General features: G+C 28.6%; 6 protein-coding genes across 7 annotated transcripts; 4 read left to right on the top strand and 2 right to left on the bottom strand.

Annotated features, from left to right (window-relative positions):
• The first annotated feature begins 3,311 nt into the window (after window positions 1-3,311).
• LOC128959618 (very-long-chain 3-oxoacyl-CoA reductase-B-like) lies at window positions 3,312-4,715 on the top strand. The gene has a single exon (XM_054305611.1). The coding sequence runs from the start codon at window positions 3,613-3,615 to the stop codon at window positions 4,579-4,581; it is 969 nt and encodes a 322-aa protein (XP_054161586.1). The 5' UTR covers window positions 3,312-3,612; the 3' UTR covers window positions 4,582-4,715.
• Window positions 4,716-6,963: 2,248 nt separating this feature from the next.
• LOC128960671 (all trans-polyprenyl-diphosphate synthase PDSS1-like) lies at window positions 6,964-8,790 on the top strand. Its single transcript, XM_054306826.1, has 4 exons — window positions 6,964-7,512; window positions 7,585-8,047; window positions 8,117-8,524; window positions 8,590-8,790. The coding sequence occupies exons 1-4, from the start codon at window positions 7,385-7,387 to the stop codon at window positions 8,728-8,730; spliced, it is 1,140 nt and encodes a 379-aa protein (XP_054162801.1). The 5' UTR covers window positions 6,964-7,384; the 3' UTR covers window positions 8,731-8,790.
• A 702-nt stretch (window positions 8,791-9,492) lies between these two features.
• On the bottom strand, window positions 9,493-12,700 carry LOC128960225 (ATP-dependent zinc metalloprotease YME1L-like). Its single transcript, XM_054306297.1, has 9 exons — window positions 12,487-12,700; window positions 12,268-12,380; window positions 12,107-12,167; window positions 11,713-12,037; window positions 11,352-11,644; window positions 11,158-11,287; window positions 9,862-11,009; window positions 9,679-9,786; window positions 9,493-9,618 (listed from the first exon to the last, which is right to left on the bottom strand). The coding sequence occupies exons 3-9, from the start codon at window positions 12,152-12,154 to the stop codon at window positions 9,493-9,495; spliced, it is 2,178 nt and encodes a 725-aa protein (XP_054162272.1). The 5' UTR covers window positions 12,155-12,167; window positions 12,268-12,380; window positions 12,487-12,700.
• Window positions 12,701-13,135: 435 nt separating this feature from the next.
• On the top strand, window positions 13,136-20,103 carry LOC128959610 (KAT8 regulatory NSL complex subunit 1-like). The gene is made up of 5 exons (XM_054305604.1): window positions 13,136-15,581; window positions 15,647-16,290; window positions 18,272-18,356; window positions 18,414-18,520; window positions 18,589-20,103. Exons 1-5 carry the CDS (start codon window positions 14,002-14,004, stop codon window positions 19,668-19,670), a joined length of 3,498 nt encoding a protein of 1,165 aa, XP_054161579.1. The 5' UTR covers window positions 13,136-14,001; the 3' UTR covers window positions 19,671-20,103.
• A 282-nt stretch (window positions 20,104-20,385) lies between these two features.
• LOC128960630 (histone acetyltransferase type B catalytic subunit-like) lies at window positions 20,386-22,121 on the bottom strand. The gene is made up of 2 exons (XM_054306756.1): window positions 21,922-22,121; window positions 20,386-21,862 (listed from the first exon to the last, which is right to left on the bottom strand). The coding sequence occupies exons 1-2, from the start codon at window positions 21,926-21,928 to the stop codon at window positions 20,568-20,570; spliced, it is 1,302 nt and encodes a 433-aa protein (XP_054162731.1). The 5' UTR covers window positions 21,929-22,121; the 3' UTR covers window positions 20,386-20,567.
• Window positions 22,122-22,294: 173 nt separating this feature from the next.
• Window positions 22,295-25,598, top strand: LOC128960628 (calcium-binding mitochondrial carrier protein Aralar1-like). 2 transcript variants are annotated; one of them, XM_054306755.1, is made up of 10 exons: window positions 22,295-22,392; window positions 22,686-22,846; window positions 23,080-23,279; window positions 23,399-24,242; window positions 24,314-24,568; window positions 24,626-24,668; window positions 24,735-24,832; window positions 24,905-25,043; window positions 25,105-25,203; window positions 25,279-25,598. In XM_054306755.1, the coding sequence occupies exons 2-10, from the start codon at window positions 22,760-22,762 to the stop codon at window positions 25,590-25,592; spliced, it is 2,079 nt and encodes a 692-aa protein (XP_054162730.1). In that variant the 5' UTR covers window positions 22,295-22,392; window positions 22,686-22,759; the 3' UTR covers window positions 25,593-25,598. The 2 variants fall into 2 exon arrangements, with proteins under 2 accessions (XP_054162730.1, XP_054162729.1); XM_054306754.1 differs by having other exon boundaries at window positions 22,297-22,392; window positions 22,710-22,846.
• Window positions 25,599-27,949: the final 2,351 nt, after the last annotated feature.

The following is a 27,949-nucleotide window of genomic DNA, read 5'->3' as shown; positions in this document are numbered from 1 at the left end:
TGCTCAATATAAAGAAAATTAACATTAATATAGGATAGTATTACTCTATAGTATAATATTAATAGATTTGTTGACCAAATTGGTTAACAACATTAAGTGAGGACAGTATGTGTGTCAGTGTATGATAAGTCATGTCAATGACCCGTCACTTATGTTAGTGTCGTATGACTACTGGTATTGTATTGCATATTATATTTGTATTATTACTGTAGTATTAATTTAATTAAATTATTCGGCAATAATATTATGCAATAATTTTGTTAACTCTTAACACTGTTTGTTATACATTAGACGCATTGGTTTTAGATCTCATTTAATTTAAATTTAGTTAAAAGTTAACATAAATTTGGGAAAAAACAATTGATGGCAAACAATATAAATGTTATAATAAATAATGGTATATACAGTACAGTACAGTATAGTAAAGTTCTGTATCATTAAACACTTTAACCGTAAATAATTATATTGACGTGAATTTCATGTTTAATATACAATAGGAGGGCCCCTCTAAACAAAAAATTTAATGTCAGATAATATTTTATTTAAAAGTTTTAAAACTTACTTTCAAATTATAAAGTATATAATAGTAAAAAAGATTAAATTATATATCATATATAAATTTTTTATACAAAAAACATGAAATAAGTATAAAATTCAGTCAAAACAGTTATATTTATATTAATATATTGTTTTATTTACTATTTTAAGTACAAAACAACATTTGTTTAATTTTTATACGTCAGTGTCCTATCAAATATAATTATAGACATGTTTTATGGAAAATTGTTTATCAATTTTTTTGTTAGAAATAATTGTTGTGATAATACAATATATATGATATATTAATATCAGGGTTAAGCAAGGTTTTGGATTTTTTGGACAATTGGCTGAATACTAATTATTTAACTTAATTTTTGTTAAAGTTTTAGTTATAATAATTATAAAATTAAAAATATTTTTTAATTATATAATTAAAATTTAAAAATTATTAATAATACTATATTATAAGTATTTATTGTTTTACTAACTTTATTTATCTTAAACTTCTATTTAAATTATAATATGATTACTGTCTTTTGAAAAATAGGTAATTTTTAATTTTTTAGTTGAATATTTTAATTAAAATATTATTTTTAGATGAGTTTTAAAGTGATTTTAACTATTTTACTTAATTTTAATAAATAATTTGATTTATATAAATTTTAAAAGCATAATAACATTTACTAAAATAGTATCAATTAAAATTAAAATTATAATAAACTTCAAAAAAAATTTCGGCGCCGAAATTTTAGGACAATCATTTGTCATCGTTATTATGCAACAATTTTTCCAATTTTGTCAAAAAGTCTGGTTAAATCACAAAATCTCCATCTTATGGGGGTATTTTAGCCTTACCCCCTCCTACCCTCTTACTTAACCCTGATTAATATATATATTATTTAAAAACTTTTCAGTAATGATATAAAATAAACGATAAAAACTGGTCAAACAAACAATCAAAGTTTATTAACACAAACTACAGTACATTATATTATATGATATGTCTGTCTATGTGATTGTATGAATAAGTAATGTCCTATAATTTAATGACTAAATGGACAAAATTACAGACAAATATTATTTCATCAAAATTTTACTTTTTTTTTGTTAAATTTAGTTTATCTTTGGGTGAGTAAGTAATGAATAAGTGGGTGAATTGGTGAGTATGAAAGTGGGTGTGTATTTCATTAAATGCTGCAAATTGGTGTGAGTGGGTTAGAAATAAAATCAACTAGGTATAATTATTAAAAAGTTTGTTCTAGTAATGATCAAACATTTTTGAAATACAATATTAATTATTTGATACTAGAATTGTTTATTTCTAATATAAAATACTATATATAATTGTGATTTGTTGAAACCTCTTAATAATCAATTAGATTTTAAAAATAATAATATTAGTAAATTTTCAATAATTCAAATGATATTTAATACTGTATTTAGTGTCAAATAATTTTGGTCTAAACAAGTGTTTTGAATGTGTTTTTTATTTAAATAAACAAAAAAGTTTGTTGTCTTACAATATATTTATATGAATTGCTTACTTAGAGTTTGGATACTTTGAATGCCATAGATATCAATAATATGATATTATGTCAAATATTAGTTGATTTTTGACGAATAATTTATTATAAATCTTATCAAATAAGTTAATAGAGTCTAACTATGATAGTTAGTATAGTTGATTAATTATATAAATAATTATCAACAATATTTATTTTTTATTTGTTACCTTGCTAATTTAATGTTTATTTTCCTTTAAATTTTAATTATATCTGCAGTAAACAATACAATTTTAATAATTTTATCAAATTAATAGTTTATAGATATACCGTATAATATACTATTATTAACATTTAAGTGTAAAAATAGGTAAAACCACTATAAAAATATATTGCAAAAAATTATCAATGTCTCTATAAAACAGGAAAATCCAAATATCTTATCAAAGCATAAAATTTAATGTAAATTAAAAACTAATTTATATAACTATAAGACGATATTTGGTTCTTATATTAGTTCTAGATATCTAACATTTAATGTAAATTTTTATTTCTATTAAAAACTATTATACAAATGAATGTATATAATGTATATATAATTAATATAGAATTAAAATAATTAATTAATAAATTAATAATTATAATGAATTTCCTATATTTTTCTTGCAATAATTATTTAATTTCCAATTTTCCTCATATTTTAAAAATCCTATTTTTACGAGTTATATAATATGTGTAATACATAGTATATAATTAAAAACATATAATTAACATAAAGTTTAAACTTTAGGGAAAATACAGTAATATTAATAGTAATAATGTTAAAATCATTTCCTCAAATACAGTACAATGTATATCATATTATCTAATTTATTAAAATATACATTTTGTATACACTATTATTAAATACATTGTATTAAATGACATTCAAACAAATTTGTTTATTTAGTAATTGATGAAAACAATTGATCCAAACAAAGTTGCAGAAACACAATAGACATGTTTATCTCATTTTTTAAAATGTAAAATATATTTATTAATATTTATTTGATTTGTCATTTAATTACAATAATTAAATAATTTGCATTTTTTAATCAATTATAATTAAAAAATAGTCATTTAATTATAAGGCAATAAATTATAAAATTAAAAGTAATTAATAAGTTAAGCAAATATTTGTCATTACATTACATGTACTGTACTTTGAATTACATAATAATTGAAAACCATTGACACGAATACCGGTTACGAGTCTTAGTATTCAATAGTAATGTGTTTTACAATGAGTTCCCTATAGTTGTGATGAGTAAGTGATTCGAGAGTCGATTCAATGATTTAGTCAATGATTTAGTCAATCAATTGAAGACTTATTGAAGCGTTGATCGCATTATTTGTGGATTTTTTGAGTTCAACTAATTTTATCACCAAATCGTATGTTTGGATGACGTCATCACTGAAGTGGTGGCAGTAGTGGTGGCACTCAAATAAAGACAGTTATTGTCAAACACTGACACTTGAAGACCAGTTAAAGACTTTGCAAAATCCAACACATATTTCAAAGAAAACAACAATGAGTTCAGTGTTTGAACTGTTGGGTCGTTTCACAGTTTTTGTGGCTATTATTTGGATCTTATCAAAGATTTTGCGAGGACTGTGGACATCGTTTGTGGCATACAAGTTGGGCTTCGGTGTCAAATGGCGGCCATCAGACAACACGTGGGCCATAGTCACGGGCGCTACCGATGGCATCGGCAAAGCATACGCCCAACAAATGGCTAAAAAGGGATACAATTTGTTAATAATTAGCAGAAATGAAGAAAAACTAAAGAATACTCGCGAAGAGATATTAGCCAAACACAAGAAGTGTTCACAAGTGAAAACCCTTGCCGTGGACTTCACGTCTAGTGATATATACGATCGATTGGAGGCTGCGATCAGCGAATTGGATGACATACATGTGCTGATCAATAATGTCGGCATTTCCTACATATATCCCGAATATTTCACACAAATCCCAAACTCTAAACAATTGATTGAATCGATGATCAATTGTAATATCATTTCAATGACTCGTATTATTGAAATGGTTTTGCCAAAAATGGAGACCAAAAAATCAGGTGTAGTGATCAATGTGTCGTCATATTCGGCCGCTTATCCGATCCCATTGCTGTCACTTTACGCCGCGTCCAAGATTTATGTGGACTTTCTTTCCCGAGCTCTTCAGGTTGAGTATAAAAATAAGGGCATAACTATTCAGAGTGTATTACCAGCTTATGTGTCGACCAATATGAGCAAAATCCGTCGCACGTCTCTAATGGTTCCCACACCCGATGTTTACGTCCAGAATGCGTTACAAACGGTCGGTATTGAGAGCCGTACTTATGGTTATTGGCCACACAAAGTGCAGGGTTTCCTTCAAGACTCTATTATATGTAATACTATTGGATCTGATTTTAATAGCAAATTGGCTTTCGATGCACTTAAAGATGTCCGCAGAAGATATTATAAGAAAGAGGGACTTAAAGAAAAACTCAATTAATATTTACCTCTAATTATATCTTATTAAAAGTTATTAATATTATATTTTTAATAAATTTCTAAATCTTTAGCAATAAAAGATTTTTTTGTCATAATTATGATTATATTGATGTTATCGACAAGTTATTAAATCGTCGGGAATTTAATATTTATACAATTCTGTTAATACCACAAATTTCAATGAAATAAACACCAATTGTTTTCTCGTTTTTAAGTGTTTTTGGATAAATCCCGAAAAACTATATAATCGTGTTTTTTGCCGAAATTTGATAATTTATGAAAAAACAACAATAAAATACATATTCAGTAAAAAATTAGAATCACATCCAATAAAATATTAATTCAAAACAATGAATGAGACGATAAGTATCGGAGGAAAACACAGTTTAGACAATATTTTGCTATAAAAGCTGTAGTTATGTATGTATTTTAAACATCTGTATTGCAATTACTGTACGTAAATGTATTTTTGTTAACAATGCGTAAAACAAAGTTTAGATTATAATTTTAATGAATTTTAAAATCAAATAATTAAAAGTTTTTAGCAATTATTTGACAAATAAACTACTATTAGTACTGAAGGAAGAAAAACTAAATTGAATTTCCCGATTTATATCCCGATTTCCCGACTGATTTTGGCCATTTAAACTCCCGAAGATTCATCGCTAGAAATATAATATAATTTTGTAATGTTTTGTTTAAATGAAACATTTATTAATGATTTTTATTTTATTTGAAATGATTGGCTTTTATATAAAAGAAAACAATTAAAACAATTAAATCTATTATTAAATCAAATGACGAGACAATAGTGGAAGTAATAAATTAATTATTTTGTCGCCTCTTTTCTGGTCGCGTCTTGTAATAGCGTCACATCGACCTCATCGGCGGGCAATTGGACATAACGGACGACCGATCCTCTGATGAAGCAGTTCTTGACAGACAACATATATGGATGTTTGTGACCATTGATTACTGTAATGTCAGTCATCTTGACATTCAAGTACTGGTCAACCGAGTGAAGAGTGCCGGCAATTGACAAATCGTTCTTCAACTCCACCACCACTTCCTTACCAATCAAACTCTTGAAGAATGAGAAGAATAACATTTTTCATTCACTTGTGTCCACCAATTTGTCCGATAATATGACAACAGTTACACTAATTATCACAAATTGACAATAAATTCAAATCAATGTTTAATGCATTCAATCAAATAATAGTGTTTTCAATACAATAATGTTTTCTCAAGTAATGACATCTATTGGTTGATCACATGTTTAATTAAATTATATTTAAATAGTTAAGTATTGTATAAATACATTATCGATATTACTCTTTAAAAAGAGTACATTTAATTAATAAATTGAATGTTAATGTAACTAATCTAGGTCATTCACATACTTATTATTATTATTATTTACTATGCTAAAATAAAATCATTTAATTCAAGATATATTAATACATTAAACTATCGTAAATTAAATTATACTGTATAAAATGTTTTATTTAAAAATATCTACCTAATAGATATCAGTAACAGTAACAATAACTTATCCTATATTTAAAAATATTATAGTAATTACAATTTACATTAATTAAAATGTATATTTCAGTATTTTTATGTTAATGTATGATATTTTAAACACATGAGAGTCATTGATAGAGACATCAAAATATGTGTTTAATATATTTCTATCGGTTCTATATATTAATCAAAGGAATAGATATCTATCAAAACCATATATCATATGTATTTATATATCATTTTAACAAATTATTAAAAATATTTTTTTAAATATACAAACATTTTCACATAAAAACTCATTAAGACTCACTTCATAAATAATATACTATTTATACAAATAAATACTGTAATAATTTTTATAAATACCATGAAAATGATTTTTAAAAAATTAAATATTTACATAAAAAAATCTTTAAAAAGACAATTATTAGACTTAAAATTAAACTCAAGAATTATATCATTGGATTTGATAGTAATTTTTAAGTAATGACATATTTATCTTAAACTTATTGATTGATCACTTTTGAATGCAATGTAGTGAATGATAAATATAATTAATACTAAATAATGTCTACAAATGCATTGTCTCTACATTTGTTTAAGACTGTCGATTCTGTTTTAAAATTTTGCTTTTATTAATATATATTATTTATTTTGAACTTTTAATTATTATATTTATATTTTCTTATTTATAAAATTGTATTAAATGACTGTAAAAACTAATGTAATGTTAATCACTTTGATGTGTAAATGAATTTATCAATGAAATCGTATACTTAATAATGGTATGAATGGATAGTCACGTGTGTTGATCATAGAGTTTATGCAATGCTATGTTTACAGTGATATTAATAGGTATGTGAAGTGATGTTATGTTATGTTATGTTATGTTATGTTATGTTATGTTTGTTATGTAATGTTAGTAATGCTGTCAATCACTTGAACTCTTGAAAACAGGTCTTCACTTAAAATGAATGATTGTATTGAACGGAGAGATGGCTTTGATTTACAGTCAAAACCTGAAAACTTTTGATCCAATTCTTGAAAACAGGATTTGGATTTTGCATGAATTGGAGTCTAAGTCAACGTCACTGATAAGTCACTCAAAGATATCATTGAATCCATCGACTCTTCTTAATAACGGATATATCAACTAACGATAGTTTGTCACCACATTCTTCATCATTAAGACATCTATTCATTGCTTTAATCACTTGTAATATATATTTCATTATAAAAGTTTGTTAACTGTTTAGTAAAATAGTTTAATAGTAAAGATGTTGACTTCAATGGCAAGAATTGGTGTCAAATCACTTGTGAGACAAACAGCAGTTCCGACAACTTTTGTCAAACGACTCGATAAATTATCACTTAATTTGCGCTCATTTTGGACACAAACCGCAAAGTTTGTTACAATTAATTATTTATTGATTAGTATTTATTTGATAATTTAATAATTGGTTCTTCAATTTTACAGACTTTCATCGTTGCATTCATCAGAATCACATCCAAAGGATATAAATCCATTCAAATTGGCTGAAAATGATTTGAATAGTCTTTACTCTGACATTCGTAAAGAGTTGTGGACAGAGAGGCCAGAACTAGAAGAGATCGCTGGCTATTACTTTGACGGTCAGGGAAAAGCATTTCGTCCAATGGTTGTCGTATTGATTGCTCGGGCACTCAATTATCACATTCAAAGAAGATCTGATTTATTGGATTCACAAAAAACAGTCGCAATGGTCACTGAAATGATTCATACGGCAAGTCTCGTTCACGACGATGTCATTGATACGGCCGACACCCGACGCGGTAAAGCTAGTGTTAATGTGTTGTGGGGACACAAAAAAGCTATATTAGCCGGTGATTACATACTGTCCAGAGCTTCACAAATGTTGGCTAGACTTCAAAATGAAGAAGTGATTCTTGTTTTAGCACAAGTATATATTTAAGCCAATTGTTACAATAGATAACAAGTTTGCTAAATAAACCTTATATTTAATCGTTAGGTGCTTCTGGATCTGGTTCAGGGAGAGTTCATGCAAATGGATTCCAAAGAGGATGAAAGCGAACGCTTTTCGCATTATATCCACAAAAGCTTTAAAAAGACGGCTAGTCTTATAGCTTATACGTGCAAAGCTGTAGCACTCCTTTCTGGTGCCAATCGGGCCTATCAAGAGGCGGCCTTTCAATATGGACGCAATCTTGGGATTGCTTTCCAATTAGTCGATGATTTATTGGACTTTGTCTCGAGTCAGGCAGAGTTAGGCAAACCGGCCGCTGCTGACCTTAAGCTTGGTTTGGCTACGGCTCCGGTACTGTTTGCTTGTGAAAAATTTCCCGAATTAAATATAATGATTATGAGACGATTCTCACAACCGGGAGATGTAGAGAAAGCATATGAAGCTGTTATGAAAGTATGCATAAGTTTTTTCACAATTTATCTACAAAAATATTATATTAATTTTTTTATTACCTATAGAGTGAAGGCTTAGATCACACCCGAATCCTGGCCCGAAAACATGCCGACGAAGCCTTAAGACATGTGTCCACTTTCGCTGATTCCGACGAAAAGCAGGCTCTTATAGCTTTGACTGAAATGACTCTCAATAGGAAAAAATGAAAAAATATTTTTATTAAAGTGAGTGCCGTTTTGCCTCAATTTTGGTACTCAATTTGAAGTGCCATTCATTTTTTAAGTCTTAACAATTATCATAATATATATAACTAAATATTTTTTTTTTGACACAAGAGATGTCTTATCAAATTATATCTTTTTTTGGAAATATATGTCTCATTAGATGTTTTTATGAAACCTCATGAATAATAATAATAATATCATTATAATTAAAATTGATGTTACACTTGAAGACAATGATACGGGTTTTTATATTAAATCGATGATTACATATTAACTAGAAATCATTGATCATTGTTTGATGCTTTGAGTGTAATTTTGTACAGAAATAGATAGTAATTTCAAGATATCTAATGATACAGATTTCTAAACATTGAAATAATTAGAGAATAGAGGACTCAATTTGAGACTCTTATACTGTTAATCTTTTTTGTATAGTTTTATGATTGTTATGGAGTTTGGGTTATAAAACAAATATATATTGTCGTTAAAAATTTTTATATCTTATAACTTTACATTAACTATAATTTTGTGTTTTATATATAATTAGAAATAATTAAATTTAGAATATAATTGAATCTATCATTTTCTATTGTTAAGGATTACTTGAAATTATCACACATTATTTTTTTGACTCAATTTTATATTTCATTTAGAAGTTGTTTGTAAAGTATTTTAAATTTAACATTAAATCAATTTTAACTAATGAAATATATAATCTTTATTTAAAACAAATCTTAAATACTATTATTTCATCAAAATATTTTTAACGTCATCAGCATTTAAAGTCTCATATTTAATAAGAGCTTCAGCTATTAGTTTGTGTTCTCTGTTGTGAGTCTTCAGAATATTCTTTGCCCTTTCATAGGAATCCTATAATTTATAACAAATTAATATAAAAAATCAATAATATTTTGGCAATTATTGAAAAACCTGAAGCATTTTCTTGATCTCTGAATCTATGTTTTCAGACGTAGAGGCGGCCAAATCATTGACTACGACTAATGAGTTGTGATCGTCTTCAAAGGTACGAACGCCTATCTGTTATATCAATAGATTCAAGTCTTAAGATATATATATATATATTATATTAAGGTATATGTATTTTTAAGATACCTTATCAGACATTCCATAGTCTTTGATCATATGTGTGGCCAAATTAGTAGCTTTCTTTAGGTCATCGTAAGCACCTGTAGTTATTTTCTCGGAGCCAAATATTATTTCTTCAGCAGCTCTGCCACCCATAAGTGTATCCATTTGGGCTAACATTTGAGATTTAGTAGTGAAGAAGTGTTCCTTATCGGGCAACTGAGCCGTATGTCCTAAAGAAGGTCCGCGCGGAACGATAGTAACTTTATGTATAGGATGGGCGTCTTTAGTGAAATGAGCAACTAATGCATGTCCTCCCTCATGATAAGCTGTAATAACATTTGCTTCTTCATCTGGTATTCGACTTTTCCTTTCGGGACCCATAAGTATTTTGTCTCTTGAGTTTTCTAAATACTTCATATCAACTGAAGTCTGCCCGTCAATAGCCGCTCTGAGCGCCGCCTGATTGACCAGATTTTCTAAGTCGGCTCCCGTGAAACCAGTGGTTCCACGCGATAACATATCAATGTTTACATCACTAGAATATTTAACTTTAGATAAGTATAACTGAAGAATTTCTTTCCTGCCGTGAAAGTCAGGGACAGGCACTTGAACTTCGACATCGAAACGTCCCGGTCTTAGTAATGCTTTATCTAAATCGTCGCGTCTATTGGTTGCGCCTAAAACAATAACGCCTTCGTTTTGTCGAAATCCGTCCATTTCGGTCAACAATTGATTGATTGTTTGATTAGCGTATGGATGTAACACTGAATTACTTCGTTTAGCACCGACTGAGTCAATCTCATCAATGAACACAACACACGGGGCCTTCATTTTAGCCGTACTAAAGAGGTCACGAACACGACGAGCTCCCTGTCCGACAAGTATCTCATCAAATTCAGGTCCGGCCGCATGAAAGAATGGAACACCAGCCTCGCCAGCAACAGCTCTGGCTAACAATGTTTTTCCAGTTCCTGGAGGACCAACTAGAAGCACACCTTTTGGCAGTTTTCCGCCTAAAATTGAAAACCTTTCGGGATCTTTAAGAAATTCAACAATTTCTTGAAGTTCTTGTTTTGCTTCATCGACTCCTTTGACGTCATCGAATGTTACATCAATATCTTCGGGATGCACTTCATTTGAGCCACCGATGAGAACTCGTCGAAATGATCCACCTATTTGTGGATAAAACATTTTATTTATATAAATATAAGTACAATTAGTTTAGTCAACTTAATAAATAAAAAACAATATCGACTAATACTATAGAAAAGTATAGTCAAAGCAATACTTTTAATGAATATAATGTACCCGAAAGCTCACCCATAAATGAGAACAGTATTGCAATAATCAAAACAATTCCCATTAAGTCACGAAATATTGTAAAAACTTTTAATTTAGACGATGTTTTAGATCGCGGTTCTGCTGCTAAATACCCCTCAGCGAAAGCAATCTATCGGTAATTGAAAAAATTTACATTAATTTTATAAACAATTATCGATAGTATTGACTCTAACCTTAAGTTTGTCCTTTTCATTGATAGTCATGTTCTCTTCGTTGAGAAATTCTTTCATTTTATCATTTTCTGGTGAAACACTTTTTTCTTTATTAATACCAAAAATTGAACCCAATTTCATGTTTCCTAATGATGTTTCATCTCTGTCTTGAGTGTGTTTACCTTTGGAACCGCTACCCAATCCTGTAAAACCAGTCGACTTTGTCTTAAATGTACGAATTTGAGTGTAATTATTAAGAGTTGACAATGAAATACATCTCGAAAATAATCGATATTCTGATGACTTTTTGTTATCTATTAATATATTAGCAATAATTATAAACTTAACTAACTATTCATAATTTAAAAGTATCTAAACTTACATTTGTTTTCATCAAAACTGGCGTATGATATATGAGATGTAAGCCATTGAAGTGGTTCTCGTTTGACAACAAAAATCTTATTGACTAAAACTTTGGTGATTTGACTCTTATAACAATTGTTGTTAATTGTATTACAACTTAACTTATTTAACAATAGTTTTCTCGACTTTTCATCGGAAAACATATCATTTACTACATTAAGTGCTTCATCTAAGGCTTCACCTCTAAGTGATTCATCACTTATTTGGTCATTTCGTTTCACATGAAGATGACATCGTTTGCCATTCAATAAAGTGGCCAAATATGTGGTCAATGGGGTCAACAACTAAAGTTTAAATTTTATAAAATTAAAATTACTGTTTTGTTTGCATTCAATTGATAATTAAATTATTACTTGAATTTGTGACTGAAGTGATGAAAGAGAGGCAAATGAGACACTCATTGTTGTACTCAAACTAATAATAAATTATTAAATCGTTTTATTAACTAATTAATCAATTAATGACATCTACGGTAATCTTCAAACTTTATTCAATTAACATTTTCTTGACATACCGTTCCTCAGAGTTCTCCCTTTCCTTTACTTATTGTTTGATTTGTATTTAAATCACTTATTTGTGTTTATGATGTCCTTATAGTATATCATATATATATTAATATATATATCGCTATAAATATAAATCAATAAATAATATAATTTAAACTAATTATCATTTTATTGATTCTTTCAGTTAACTAAAAGTAAAATAAAATATATTATAAATATTTGTTTACCGATTAATAACAAAGTTATTACATGTTATGCAAACAAATTGAATAAAACTATTAATTCAATTGCAATTCACGTCTAAATATAAAACAATTTAATAAACAAATTGTTGACAAATCACTCGTAAAAGTGTTGAAAAATTAATAACAATTTAACGTTAATTTCAATTCAATTAAAACTTGTAATCAATTCTATACAAGAAGTGACTCAACATTGGGTCTCAACACATAAGACGTACGCATTTCAGACAATAAGTTGACTTTAAAACACATTTTCTTTCAAATGTTTAACTAAATTATGACAATAATTACAATAATAACATTGTTTTACACATTATTTTTCAATAGAATTTCATTAAATAAATAAAATGTTGTCTTATATTATATTATATTATATTATATTCTTATATATCGCTTATTATCTCATTTTTCACATTAGTTTAGACTATATCAGCAAAAGTACAGAAATAATAAAATATAGAAAATAGTGTGTCGTTTGAAAAGTTATATAAAAATTGATATTTAATTATAAATTTAGTGAACACTCATTGATAGTGTATATCATGTAATGTTGACTAATATATCGGTAATAATAATAATATTAATATTTGTTTGAATTTTCTATTAATATGTTTTAAATGTCATGTCATTTGTGAAGAATACGACTCAAAAGTGAACACATTTTGTGACGCATAACACCGTATTGAATGTATTAATGCGTTCAATCAAATAGTCTGTATGTGTTTGTGTGAACAACTGTGTTATGAATTGCCATTAAATTGTGTTTTCAATTAAATTGTGTTAAATTTACAATCGATTTACTGTTGAATTGAATGTATTGATTGAATTGTATATTATATGACATGTATTAGTCGTATTAGTTGTGAATGACGTGCAATACATGTATTGCTAGGAAGTGGTGCCAAAAGGGGCTGATCTTTGGTTTGTACTGTAATTGTGATTACATTATAGGCTTTGCTGTGAAATAGTCGTCAGTATTAATGTATTAATATTTTGAGTGAATTTTGTTGAGCGCTGTCTTATAGTAGTAGTAATAGTAGTAATACTGTATATATATTAATGCTATACTACTCTATGTATTGATAGTATTGAAAGAGAAAGCAATACTACAGTAGTGTTGAGTGTTTCCATAGACTCTAATACTGTATTATATTAGCCATTGATTTGGCATTCATTGTGTGCTTTCAAGTATTGCATTCATCTTATAGTTATAGTGTATATGTGTTGGTGTTATGGGAGGAGAGGATCGCCATAATCACAGCCATCACATGAACGCACCGATTGGACACCAATTGTCATCACATTACCAGTCATGTCATCGGTGGTGACGACAACATGAGTGGACAGTTAAGTGTCAGCATATGCTAAGTGGCCAAACACTAACACATCCCAGTGCTCACAACTCGCGCCTCAACTCAAACATCTTGTGTCGAGCTGTAGATGCAATGCTTGACACTCAAGCCATGTCTTAATGTCTTTCAGTGATGTCCTCCCGATGACATGTGCACCAAAAGTGTGGTCCGTTTTCGCCTTTCACTCAAAGATAACAATTGCGAGACATTAGAAAAAATAAATTTGAATCTTAACGACAAAACCATTAATACGATTGAAAATCAATCCAAATATCTGTCGACTATCTGTTCATCAATACGTCAGACAATTGGACTCAAAGCTAACAACTCTTTAATTACTGAAAACATTAATATGAATAAAGGGCTACAAAACGGCCATCAGTTGAATGAGAACAGCATCAGTGACAACAAACTGGACATTATCTCAATTAACACGACTGTAAACACTACAACAACAACAAGTTCTTCAAGTACTTCCACACCATTAGTAAATAACAGTTGCGAGTCTACAATGGGTCTGTTAAACGCATTGCCTAAAGACACGCATCAACTGTTAAGTACACTGAAGAGCGGCAAACCAGAGAACGGACAGAGACTTAATTTAAATACCATTTCTTGGAGTGATTTGAAGCAACAGACAAATGTTAATAACAAACTCATGGATGAAGCGATACATTTACCACAAACCGATGTCATTAGTGATACAAATCAAACGGATAATATCCCACAAAACTCTTTAATAAATGACCAAATAGTGGATCAAATGATTGATGAAGAACTTAGCAAAAGTGAACCACATATTAGTGATGGTGTCAACAGTGATGCACTACTTGAGAACAATGCCAGTGAAGAACAACATACTGAGCTTTTGCTGACACCACAAACAGTTGATTTTAATAAAGAAATATTGAATGAAGTATCAGATTCTGGAACTGTTTTACCTAATGTTGAGGTGAAGATAACTGATTTCAAAGACGAACAAATGTCTTTAATCCGACATTCAGAGCGCTTATTAAGAAGAATAAGACGTTTGCAGTTCCGCCAAACGCACAATTATATGACTCAACAAATGAAATCGTTTGTAAAAAACCAACAAATGATTTTAGGAGTCGGTTGTCAGCGACAACCTTCTGAATCCAATCCCATTTCAGTAATGAAGTTCCAATCAAACGCCAGTCAAGTGGAGGATCGCATGAAACTATTGACTCCCGAAGTAACTAAAGGCTTATCGACGTCAGCACTGGTCAATCTGGTCAAGAGATTGGAATCAACTAACACTCCCAATGAGACCAATCATTTACATGATTTTTGTCCCCAAACACCCATTCGTGCACCGCTTCAAACATCTTCACTGTCATCAACATCTCAATCATCAAATCTTGTACCTCAAACTAATCAAATGACTACTACTTGTTCCCAACACATCCCCAATACAAACAATGAATCGTCTTTAGTTAAGTTATTACAAAGAACTCAATCAACAACACCTTCTCAGACCTCATCACAATCACATCCAACAAGAATTAGTGCCGAAGATAAAGAACAGATTCTCAATACAATTGATTCGTTTTCGGCTAATCTAAGACATTTTGAAACGGGATATGATTCCGATGCCACCGAAAGCAGTTCCGGAGGTGAAAGTTGTGATGAATTTGAGGATTATAGCGATGAGTCGACATCATCGCAACATTCAGCTCCCACTCAAAGCTCAGGACATGTGTTTCCAATGTATAATTTATAATAAATTAAATTATAATTATAATTAAATAAAATTTATTGTTTATTATTTATAGCCGTAAGCGGTCGTGTTGGAAGTGGTGCGTTGAACGGGCAGCCATTGCCTCGCGTTGGACATGGCTTCAGGCACAGGTAGCAGATTTAGAATTCAGGATTAGACAACAAAACGAAATGTATCGCCAATTAAGAGCTACAAAAGGGGTGATATCATTTGGAACGGGTGATCATAAGTTAACTGTTCCAACAAATTTAGTTACTAAAGCCAACATTACAACAACAACGCCCACCACATCAACTGCACAACTATCTCAAACATCAACACAAAGTCAATCGGTGAATGCGACCCCTAAAGTGTTGGATGTTTCGGATACAGTGCCCAAAACTGGACAAAATGATCAATTAGTGTCCAATAGTACCGATAGTGATAATCATTGTTGTATGCGAACCTTACCGTTGAATAGTATGCGTAAGCGAAAACTAGTCCATTCAATGAGTGCTCTATCGGGTGCCACAAGAAAAGCTGCAAAATATTCAACAATACTGTGTTCGTGTAATGGCTTGCCTGACATCATGTGGCCCTGTGTTCTATGTAACGGACGGTATAGTTATGTCCACGTGATCGACACGGACTGTATGCCACACTTTGAAAGGGTATCACTTCTAGACTCGTCCTGTCATCCGGTTCTGTCATTAAACAATGGTAAGACATTTTATGTACAGTTTATTTGGATAGTTAACCATTAAGTAACTAATTGTCGATAACTATAAAGTTATACCTTTTTTCCCTAATAATTATAATGATTTTACAAACTTTATTCATTCATTGTTAAGCTTTAAGTTTCCTGTTTGTGCCGACCCTTCCTTCCCTTTATTTTCAATTAAATGGATTCTACTTATTATTTATTCATTTCATATATATTTATAAAAAAATAGTCCAAATTTGTATCATTTTAACCTGTCATTCATTATGGCTTTATTTTTAATGCAAATTATATGAAATAGCATTTGAATAGAAATAGATTGACATAAAATCAAACCTTATATAAAAAATGTTTTTTTTTTCAATTAATAACTACCGGTAATTTACATATCATATATGTATTGATTAATTTTTATGTAACATTTACTATATGGTTATAATACGGATTAATTTTGTTAATATAATGATAGATTAAGTAGACTTTTAAACTGATTGTGACAAAAAAGTTAGATATATTTATTTTAATATTAGATAAACGATGTTACTTAAGGGTATTGACAATTATATCTGTTTACATAACACTTATCAATCAATATACGAGTCTTTATTATTATTACATTTATATTGTAATTGTTTTATAAATGAAATATTGGGAGAGTTGTTGAGATCTAATGAGAGATTATTATTTGTTTTTCAACTTATAGTTATTTTTTACGATAGACTGATATAACATTTGAATGCTTTTAACCTCAATTAATAATAGACATATTATAGCCATTATAGCCCTCCCTTTATATATGACATTGAATTGAATCAGATTCGTCATTATTTAACAACCAGTATATAACTTGTTATGCATTTTATTGTTAGTAAAATAATAATATTAATATATATATATATATATTATTTGTAATTGTGACTTAGAAATAATAATGGTTTTATATTACAAAAGCGATAGTTATTTTATATATCAGATATTTTATTATTAAAATACTTTATTGACTTTAAAATATAAAATTTATCAATTGATTAGTTATAAAGTATATTAACTGTTTTTTCCTTAAGTTTTTTAACTGTGATTAATTTGACAAAATTTAGTTTTACATTAATTTTGAATTTTTATATTGTTTGTGTTGCTTATAAATGTCAAATTTAATCCAATTATAGTTTAAATTAGTTTTTAAAAGTGCATTTTCACAATAATTTAGCATACAATTAATTGACAATAGTAATATTGAAAGTTTGTATACGATAAAATTATTTAATACAATATTTAAATGTTTAAAGCATATAAACTTGAAATATTAAAATTTATTTATTGACTTAAACAACAAAAATCAACAAAAATTCATTAATTATTTTATATACATTAATAAATGTTTAAAATAAACGCTTAGCTGGCATGAGATCATATCAAATACATAAGCATTTATTCAATATTTGATAATATATTAGACATATAAACGCATTGAATGAATGATGTAATTTGAAGGACAATTACGACATTACTGTCACTCTATTTATGAACTCAAATAATTTTCTTATTTTTAATGTTATTTCCAATCAATTGTATATTATTTGTTAATATATTTTTATAAATACAACAAAAAACAATCGAAAATCTTTTATATTGAATAAATTGAAGACATTTACATATGTTTATTATTATCATATTTTATTAATAAAACATTTTAATATGAAAATATTTTTATATCTATTACAGTAATTAAAAACAATAACTTAAAAGTCAATTGTATTGTTTTTAAATTTAATATATTATTAAATATAGAATTTATGAAAATTATAATTAATTTTGTCGATTGTTTTAACTAACATTTTATTATAATAAGTGTTTATAAATTAGCTGATATAAGGTTTAATTATTATTATGGTATTTAATTATAGCTTATTATAAATCATGTACTGTACATGTATTATATTATAAAATTATTATTATATAAAACTTATATTTCTATTATAGATGTATCTCTTGGACTTCATTTGACTGAGTTATTAAAACGTGAAACAATACAGCGTCCAATACCATCACGACATCTAAATAAAAAGTAATAATAAAATATTGATATATAATGAATGATAACTAATGTCTTATTTTAAAACAGAAGATCGCAAAAGAGTCCTCCGTCGCCAACAGTGACCAACAAATTCTTTTACGATTCTTCTAAAAACAAAAGTCCGAAACGATCGCAATCTGTGATTTCATCAACAAGTAATATATTGATCCCATCATAATTGAATAATTATCATAACTAATTGATATTAATATTAATATAATAGAGTTGAAAAGGAAATACGGCGATCGGGCTAAACGTCGTTATGTTCGCCGATCGGGTGTTTCAAGTGATGAGTTTTGGCGTAATAATAACAACAATAAGAGAGGTCGACCTCGTGAACGGACATCAAGTGGTAGTTCACGTACTGAATCCCCCATTCCATCGCCGGTTCCGTCGGAAGGAAGTACTTCGTGTACATCACACCCAACCAGTGCACCACTTCATAGACGACGGCGCAGTGAACAACACGCCTTTGATATTAATAATATTGTGATTCCCTATAGCATAGCGGCTACTACTCGGGTTGAAAAACTTCAATATAAAGAAATAATTACTCCTAAGTGGCGTAAAACTGAAGATCCGGAAACAAATTTTAATTTTTTGAGTTTGAAAACAAAAACTGAGACCAACACCGCCAAAGAAACAAAGACTGTTACAAATCAATTGAGTACTAATGATGACGAAGAAGAAGATATGTCTGACATAGCATTTAATTTAAGACACATTAAGTGTGAAGAAGAAGAGAGAAAACGGATTTTGTCTTATATTAAAGGAAACAAAAGTGGAAATTTACGTCGCGGTCGGGTTAGGTTTGACAGCACTCGTTCCGATACAAAGGAATCGACCGGTGGAGGAGATAATGTTTTTAACAACGAATCGATGAGTCAGGACTCAGTTAACGGTCCACCCACTCCTGTTGTTATCAATCATAATAACATTGACTTAAATAATAGCGATTATCAACCACCCGAGCGAACCGAACGACGCAGAAATGCATCTCTTTCTTCTCGTAGAGACGACTCTATCGATGAAAATGTTGAAACTGTTGTTCCTTTTGATTTAAGAACATTTCCATTGAATGACTTAGAGATTGAAAAATTGACGAAAGAAGACGCCAGTTATTTGTGTCCACTCGATAATACATTAGATGATTCTATTAATGATCCCGAAAAGTCTAATGAGGGAACAATTACAGCCAACAATAGTCGTGCGCCAACACCTGTCGACTCGGATGGCGCTGAAAGTGTCACTGGAAATAATGATGAGATGGACGATGAAGATCCTGAATGGGAGCCCAAAAAGTGATGATATCATGACTTATGGATTATAGTGTGGTTTACAGTGAGAACATTCTGTCATTTTTTCAAAACAAATTTATATCAAGTTTTGGTTATCCATTCTTGAATTATGTCTAAAAAACCAAATGTAATGTAAGAAATTGTATATATTTTCATCTCTTTTTATTTTTAGTTACAATTAAGTCCAAAATTCAAATTTTAAATTAGATTTATTTATTAATCGTCAAATTATTCATTAAAATTAACTATTATGTCGCAATCACTATAATCACAATATATACAAAATTGTTTTACCGGTAATACTGTATTTGAATACCTCTTAAATTTGAAGTTTTGGACTTAATTAATATCTAACTATTGAAAAAAGCAATTTAAAGTCATTATTATTATTACTTTATTAAATTAAAAAACATTTTTATGTTTAGTTTTTACTTTCATTCCAAAGCAGTAACAAAATTCATAAACAAATTATATTATATCTAAAAAAAACTAATTAAATATCGAGTCGATTCAGTTAATAGTTTTTCTGTAATATTATCACTTGATTAGCAATGTATAACATTTCGGATACATTGCTATTATTTTATAATTTTGCCTTTTGTTGTAAATTCCATTTTCAAAACAATTAAGATTTAATAATTTGAAATAAAAAGTGTGAATTGATTTTAATTAGATAAATGTATATATTTTATATATCAAATGATATATAAAAACAGAGATAAAAAAAATGGTAAACATTATACCGTAAATAGTTTTTGCTTTCAATTGTGTTGTTTTTATCTGATTTTTGCACGAAATGCAAGAATATATTTAATATATCTCTTATAGAGAATTAAAAAAAAAGAAAATTAATAAAAAAGAAGAAATTTACAAAATATTATAACGAAATTATTATTACTTTTGATTAACTTTTAGCTAATCTTTCAATGATATGTTGGTATTCATCTTCCAATTCTTTGTATTGTTTGTCCAACAAATCGATTCGTGATTCAAGTGTTGGAATAGTTGTTTGTTTAATGAGTTCCAACTCTTGTTCGGGAAATTTCTTGTTTTTCTCCAGTTTCTGGATATCAATCATTTGCTTTCTTAACGGTGCGTTTAGTCTTTGTTTGACATACAATCGAAAGGATTTGTATTCTTCATCATTGGATCGGTTAGTGTTCCGAAAACGAAGTATTTCATATACCCGACGGCTCTGACGTCTATTAATTTTAAGACAACTCTGAGCAACTTTAGCCAACTCTTCATTCCATCCGAGTTTCAATTTGTCTGCACTGAATGCTTCTAACTTTTGGCAATTCTTCGCGTCCACGAAATCTCGTATTCGAGTAAAGCTTTCAGACGGATCCTCAACAGTGATGTCATATACATCTCCATCAGACATGTAATTATCATATATTGCCTGCAATAGTGCTGATCCGATACCACACCTTTGAAATGGAGGTAAAATTAAGAATTGTGAAATTCGCGGACGAATTCTTTGGGGATAAGCGTAGTAACGATAGACTGTGGCGTAACCAACAAAACAGTATAAATAATCGTCAGAACAGTTTGAGTGACCATTTGTTTGACCCAAAAGTAAATTTGGAGATCTTTTTTCATAGACAACAAAATATTGCCAGCGATCGTCATCGGCATCAATATAAGAGACAGCATCGATGAACCACCACAAGAAGGTTTGCATTTTTTGGTGATAGGCATCAAAACCTGGATTTAATATATCAGTCATATATATCTCAAATTGTCTCGTAATCTGTTTGTCTTCAATCTTGTAATCAATAGTAAAACTTTTGATGAGCTGTCCATAAGGTTTGAATTGAGACTCTTTTGATAACTGTAACCGAAAGTCATTCATTGATTGACACATTTGTATCTCAAGTTTGTCGGCAATTGTCTTAAGAACTTCATCGGCTTCAATGCCATTTGTCTCATCTTTGGAGACCTTTTCCTTATATTTTATGTCCAAAAAGCAGTTGAGTTTTGCCGCCGAGTAATACAGTTTTACTTTGAGATCTTTGTAACCAAATACCGACTCATTGTCGCCAAAAAACTGATGCGTAAACTCAGGATTAAACTCTTTGAGTGAGATATCACACGATTCGTCATCCAATTGTTTTTCATTGAATAACAATTGGATGGCAACCACTTCATTGGCATTTGCCACGAATGGCTCAAAACGGTTTCGGATCAGAGATGAGCCTAAAGACGACAATTCAATTAATTTTTGTCATCAAATAACACTATCGGTTAGTACTTACTTGCCATCGATGACCAGATCAGTCAAATAGCATACCAAGTGATTAATCTAATGATAATTTGATAATAGATGTGATGACAATGTGATCAAAGAAGTGACAACTAATACAAAACAAGAGTCAGACCAGTGTTTGGGCGCCAAATGTATACACACTTTGAGTCAAACATCTCAAACACTAACGATCTCTCAATCAGTTCATCCAATACTATATGCCATACATTGTATATAATATGTGAATGTGTTGTGACGTCACTCAGCATTTACTCTATAATTGTGTACCAAATGTTTGAATGTCTTTGCAATGCCTTTAATGAGTAACTCATTGATGCCGTGACTGTGATTGAGGGGTAAGAGTGAGACAAGTATTAAATTGTATGTAAAGTGTGGATCAATTGTGTACTAAAGTCTATGAATGCATTACATTAACCTCGAGTTGTCCTTCGCGTGAATGCCGACCGATATATCTCTTGAGGTTTGCTAACAATTATCACTTATTGTCGGATCCGATGACCACTCACTTCCCAATCAAACAGTGGTCACCATTGAGACAAACAAATGACGAAATGTTGACAAATGTTATGACAATCAACAGACTGTTCAATCAATTATAATAACAGAGAATCTCCAGAATCGACAGTCAATTGACTTCTCTAGCGATTAGATAAACCACTTCTTGACTTATCATTTGTTTGTCTCATATCTGATCCAATGTTTTCCATTATTTGCTTTTAATTTTGCATTTAATTTCATTTCATTTATTTTTAGTTTTTTCTCATTTATTTATTTCAGTTATAATCAAAACTTATTGAATTGTGATAATCACTTGTTTTGTCCATTAAATGAGTGGCCGGTTATGTGAATCCCTTTCCTCTCCTTTGTCCTCAATGTTGCAGTTATTGTTACGACAAACACACTGTCAGTTTGAGGTATGAACTGAAGATATAATTATAATGTCATTAATTAGTATATAAAAATTAAAAATTATTTTTTGTATATTTATAATAATATTTCGTTTATATATTTATATTAATTAAATGTTTGTCAAAACATTAAACAATTTTTTGTTGATTATATTTTGTTATTTTTTATATTAAGTTAAATGATTTAAATTAAATAATTCAGTTAATACTTAACTAAACTTGTAATACACTGATTATAGACCCACTCGAGTGTCCACAGGGCTAACAGTGACAAACTTCGGGAAATATTTAGCAAATATGCGTCCGTCGAGAAAGATGGCGACCAATACATGTCTTCCGAAGATTTCATCCGAAGCTATTTGGGACTCTATCCCGAAGACAACTACAATCCAAAGACAGTTAAGATGTTGGGTGGAATTCTTGACACTTCCAAAGATGGGTTAGTTATATATATATATATATACTGTATATATAAAGTATATCATATATATTATATATGATTATAAATTACCCGTAAATTCTTACATAACTTTATTATATATTAAAATATTTGTGAAGACTTGTATCGTTTATGGAGTTCCAGGCCTTCGAAGCTGTTTTATGTCAACCCGACGCTATTTACAGAACTGCTTTTCAATTGTTTGACACTAACGGTTCCGGATCTATAACTCACGATGAATTTGAAGAAATTATTAAGCAAACGACTTTACACCAGAAAATCCCTTTTAATTTTAAGTCTGATTTTATGCGATTACATTTCGGTGATGACCGCAAACGGACCGTTACGTACTCTGAATTTTCTCAAGTATTGCATGACTTTCACGAAGAACACGCAATTCAAGCTTTTAAATCGTTTGACAAAAACAAAAAGGGTGTCATTTCAGCCATGGATTTCTCATATATTATGTTGAACTGTAAAATTCATTTACTAGCAGATGATGTTAAGCCAAATCTGGTTGCTGTTGCTGGTGGTGGCACTGGTGGCCATTTGGTAACGTATCCATATTTTATGGCATTTAATTCATTGCTCAATAATATGGAACTGGTCAAAAGGATTTATTTGTCGTTTACAAAAGGCAACCATCAGTTAGAAATGACTAAAGAGGAGTTCCTGTACGCCGCTCAACAAATGTCACAATTGACTCCATTAGAAATTGAAATCCTCTTTCATTTGGCGGGATTTCTTCATCAAAGGACAGGAAGAGTTAGTTTTATAGATTTAGAACGTATAGCTCCGTATAGACCGACGAGATATCTCTCTAAACCCATTGCAGAAGTCAAAGCTGTTGAAAGTGCAGCCGATAGAGGAGTTGGGACTCAAATTCTTGAAAGTGTTTATAGATTTATTTTGGGCTCTATTGCTGGTGCTGCCGGTGCTACTGTTGTTTATCCCATTGATTTGGTAAGTTTGATGTTATGATTAAAGTTAATATATGAATAAATTATTTAATTGATACATAAATATGAAATTAGGTGAAAACCAGAATGCAAAATCAAAGAACTGGTTCTTATATCGGAGAATTGATGTACAAGAATAGCATTGATTGCGCTAAAAAAGTTATTCGACACGAAGGAGTGTTTGGTCTCTATAGAGGTTTATTACCACAATTGGTCGGCGTTTGTCCTGAAAAAGCTATCAAACTTACGATGAATGACTTCGTTAGAGACAAATTAACGACAGAAAAGGGAGAAATTACTCAAATTTCTGAATTTATTGCCGGCGGATGTGTTAGTATTTCTTATTTATTAAATTATTGTTAATTATTGAAAAATTATAATTTATAGGCCGGTGCTTCTCAAGTCATGTTTACGAATCCATTAGAAATTGGTAATCAAATTATAATTAATATTTATTTTTATGTAAACAAATATATTGTTTTTAATTGATAATCAGTTAAGATTCGACTTCAAGTTGCGGGTGAAATAACTAGTGGTCCAAAAATAAGTGCTTTGGGTGTTATTAAAGAATTAGGTATTCGAGGACTTTATAAGGTATTTAAAATATAATTATTGATTGAAATAATAGTTGATTAATGACATAGTGTTTGATTAATGCGAAAACAGGGCTCAAAAGCGTGTTTTCTTCGCGATATACCGTTCTCTGCCATTTACTTTCCGGCTTACGCTCACTGCAAACTTAACTTCGCTGATGTTAATGGACATAACAGCGCGCCTTCACTCTTATTGTCGGCAGTAATTGCCGGTAAGTTTAGATAATAATTAATTTTAAGCAAATAGTATAATATATATATATCTGATATTAGGTGTACCGGCGGCATATCTGGTCACTCCGGCTGATGTCATCAAAACACGATTACAAGTTGCCGCACGTGCCGGACAAACAACATATACCGGTGTTATTGGTATTATTGCATTTGATTTATTTTAATCCTATTATTTTAACATTTAATTAATAAATGTGTTGAATGAATGTATAGACGCGTGCAAAAAGATTTACAAAGAGGAGGGATTTGCCGCCTTATGGAAGGGAGGGCCGGCCCGTGTGTTTAGAAGTGCTCCTCAATTTGGTTTCACTTTACTTACTTACGAAGTACTTCAACGAATGTTTTTTATTGATTTTGGCGGCCGTCGACCTACCGGTTCTGACGCCAAAATTCCGTTACAATCCGGAGAAATTAAATCACAAAATCCTGACCACATCGGTGGTTATCGTTTAGGATTAGCCACCTTTACGGGTATGGAGTCTAAATTTGGACTATTTTTACCTAAATTTAGATCAAATGTTTCATAAATTGAGATACTATTATATAAATAATTAACAAATTATAGGAAATGATTTTAAATTTATTAGATTCATATATTTAGTGTAGATATAAAATTATGAATTGAAATTAAAAATTTTTGTGGCAATTAAAAAAAATAAAATGATAGAAATTAACCAAATTTTAATCTATTTGGTTTTGTTAATTTTAAACAATAAATTTTAATTAAAATTTATTTAACTATATATATGGCAAAAATTTATTTTATTTAAATATAAATTTGTTTTGAAATTTATATTTTTAATTGAAATTATGTCATAAATATATTTGTTAATAACTAATTATTTATAGTAAAAATTAGATATTTTAATTTTGATATATTAGTAATTAATGATAAATTCTGTTATTATAATACAATATACATTATGTAAATTTTGTTGAAATGATGACAATAAAGAATCTGAATTAATTGTAATATTATATTATTTTATATATAAAATTTATACTACAACTACTACTGTATATTATTTATTATATATAAATTTAACATAATTTTTATTATATTTATTTATTTAAAATATTGCAATTTAATGTAAATACTTGTTAATCTTAAGATTTAACAACAGTGTGATAAATATTTTATATAAAATATTGTGTGATAAATTTGATGAAAATTTAGTTAATTAATCACATTATTAATCACTTATAATTTTATGTATATATATATACTGTATAATTATCCTCTATTAGTATACCGTGAATAACATTAAATAATTATATTAAATAGTATTAAAATAACATAAGAACTTTATCGTTGACTAATTTATTGTGTATTGCTTTTATTTTGTTATATAATTTAACAAGGTAGGTTATGTATGATGCAATATATTATTATAAAAATTGCTATTAAATATAAAATTTTAAACTAATTATTTTTGGTAACAGTAATTACTAATTTTTAAAATTTTGTTAAATTATAAGCTTTCTAAAATTTAATTACTAGTTATTTTTATTAATATCTCTTTAATTATTGACTTTAAAGCATAATATTTTATAAATAAGATATTATAAAAATTATATGAAAATTAAATTATACAAAAATATTTAATAATAATAAAAAATATATGCGAAATTAATTATTAATATATTCAAATTTTTAATTCAATATCAATATCAACTATTAATTTATAATATTTATATTTAAAAGTCAATTTAAATATTGTCTTTTGTTTTAATCTTTATTTTTTAATAATTAAGGTCATTATACCAAACGTATCAAATAGTTATAAGATATAATTAAATTCACACAAATCTATCATTATTTGCAGACAAATGGCAAATTCATTAACACTTTTTATTGCTTTAATGTTTTAATTGTCTTTGAAATTGCCTTCAAATGCAATGACATTCTGCAAGCCCTTGTATTTAACAATTATAATGTGCGGGTATTTCTATGTCCGTCATTGTTATCTTTTTCAGATACAAATCTTAGGCTTTCCTATCATATCTCTTAAGAGTCAATAGTGAAACCAATTAATGACCGACTGATAGATATAGTCTAACCCGGATATCTATATTATAGATATATACTGTACTATATGTTAATTATATTGATAACGTTGTTGTTTTTATAACTACATTATATGATTACAATAGAAAAACAGTATTTTATAACAACAAATATTATTATTATTAGTAGTAGTAGTATTAATACACAAATGCTTATTAAAGCAATGAAAAATTACAAATCCTTGAATATAGGTTTATGTCATTGAAATAAGTTGTGCAAATTACCTTGATCATTACAATTATATTACTAAAAATTTTACTTAATTTGAAATTCATCTTAAATTATAAAATCTTATTTGCATATATATATATATATATTTATAAAGATTATATATAATTTTTATTTCTGTATATACTTTATAATTACCTCAATCTTTAGACTAAATCTGTCAATTCATTTATTTGTTTGTTTTTATTTATTAATTACTCATTTTATTTACGTAAATCAAAAAATATATATTCATTTTTTAAAAATGTTTTGACATATAATATATTGTGATTTAGTTAAATAATAATAATTAATATACTGTAAACGCGATATATTATAAATGTCCAATCATTTAAAAAAAATAAAATTTTGTTTTACTGTAAATCATAAAGATAATTTAGTTTATAATAATTATTATTATTATAAATATAGAAAAAATATATTAACAAGTTATACAAATTGATTATATATTTGTCTAATCAATGAAGTGACTATAATAGCAAAAAATATGTAATCATTTGAAATATAGACCTTAAACTATATTTTGTATTTATTATTAAATACCATTACATTATCATTGATGAGCTTATAATTCACATAATATTTCAT

Source organism: Oppia nitens, unplaced genomic scaffold (genome assembly GCF_028296485.1).
Source record: "Oppia nitens isolate AA-2021 unplaced genomic scaffold, nextdenovo-longstitch-racon4-pilon3 scaffold4_pilon_pilon_pilon, whole genome shotgun sequence".
NCBI lineage: Eukaryota > Metazoa > Arthropoda > Arachnida > Sarcoptiformes > Oppiidae > Oppia > Oppia nitens.
The sequence above is the reverse complement of the archived record's forward strand: the minus strand, read 5'-3'. Positions and strand labels throughout refer to the sequence as shown.

Excerpts from the sequence above, each read along its gene's own strand:
- LOC128959618 (XM_054305611.1), top strand. The coding sequence starts at position 3,613 with ATGAGTTCAGTGTTTGAACTGTTGGGTCGTTTCACAGTTTTTGTGGCT.
- LOC128960671 (XM_054306826.1), top strand. The coding sequence starts at position 7,385 with ATGTTGACTTCAATGGCAAGAATTGGTGTCAAATCACTTGTGAGACAA. Across the intron at positions 7,513-7,584 it reads TTTTGGACACAAACCGCAAA|ACTTTCATCGTTGCATTCAT; the intron begins GTTTGTTACAAT and ends TCAATTTTACAG. Across the intron at positions 8,525-8,589 it reads CATATGAAGCTGTTATGAAA|AGTGAAGGCTTAGATCACAC; the intron begins GTATGCATAAGT and ends TATTACCTATAG.
- LOC128960225 (XM_054306297.1), bottom strand. The coding sequence starts at position 12,154 with ATGAGTGTCTCATTTGCCTCTCTTTCATCACTTCAGTCACAAATTCAA. Across the intron at positions 12,038-12,106 it reads CACTTCAGTCACAAATTCAA|TTGTTGACCCCATTGACCAC; the intron begins GTAATAATTTAA and ends TTTAAACTTTAG. Across the intron at positions 11,645-11,712 it reads CAGTTTTGATGAAAACAAAT|ATAACAAAAAGTCATCAGAA; the intron begins GTAAGTTTAGAT and ends ATATATTAATAG.
- LOC128959610 (XM_054305604.1), top strand. The coding sequence starts at position 14,002 with ATGTGCACCAAAAGTGTGGTCCGTTTTCGCCTTTCACTCAAAGATAAC. Across the intron at positions 15,582-15,646 it reads TCAGGACATGTGTTTCCAAT|CCGTAAGCGGTCGTGTTGGA; the intron begins GTATAATTTATA and ends TATTATTTATAG. Across the intron at positions 18,357-18,413 it reads TCACGACATCTAAATAAAAA|AAGATCGCAAAAGAGTCCTC; the intron begins GTAATAATAAAA and ends ATTTTAAAACAG.
- LOC128960628 (XM_054306755.1), top strand. The coding sequence starts at position 22,760 with ATGAGTGGCCGGTTATGTGAATCCCTTTCCTCTCCTTTGTCCTCAATG. Across the intron at positions 23,280-23,398 it reads CTTGACACTTCCAAAGATGG|ACTTGTATCGTTTATGGAGT; the intron begins GTTAGTTATATA and ends ATATTTGTGAAG. Across the intron at positions 25,044-25,104 it reads ATTGTCGGCAGTAATTGCCG|GTGTACCGGCGGCATATCTG; the intron begins GTAAGTTTAGAT and ends ATCTGATATTAG.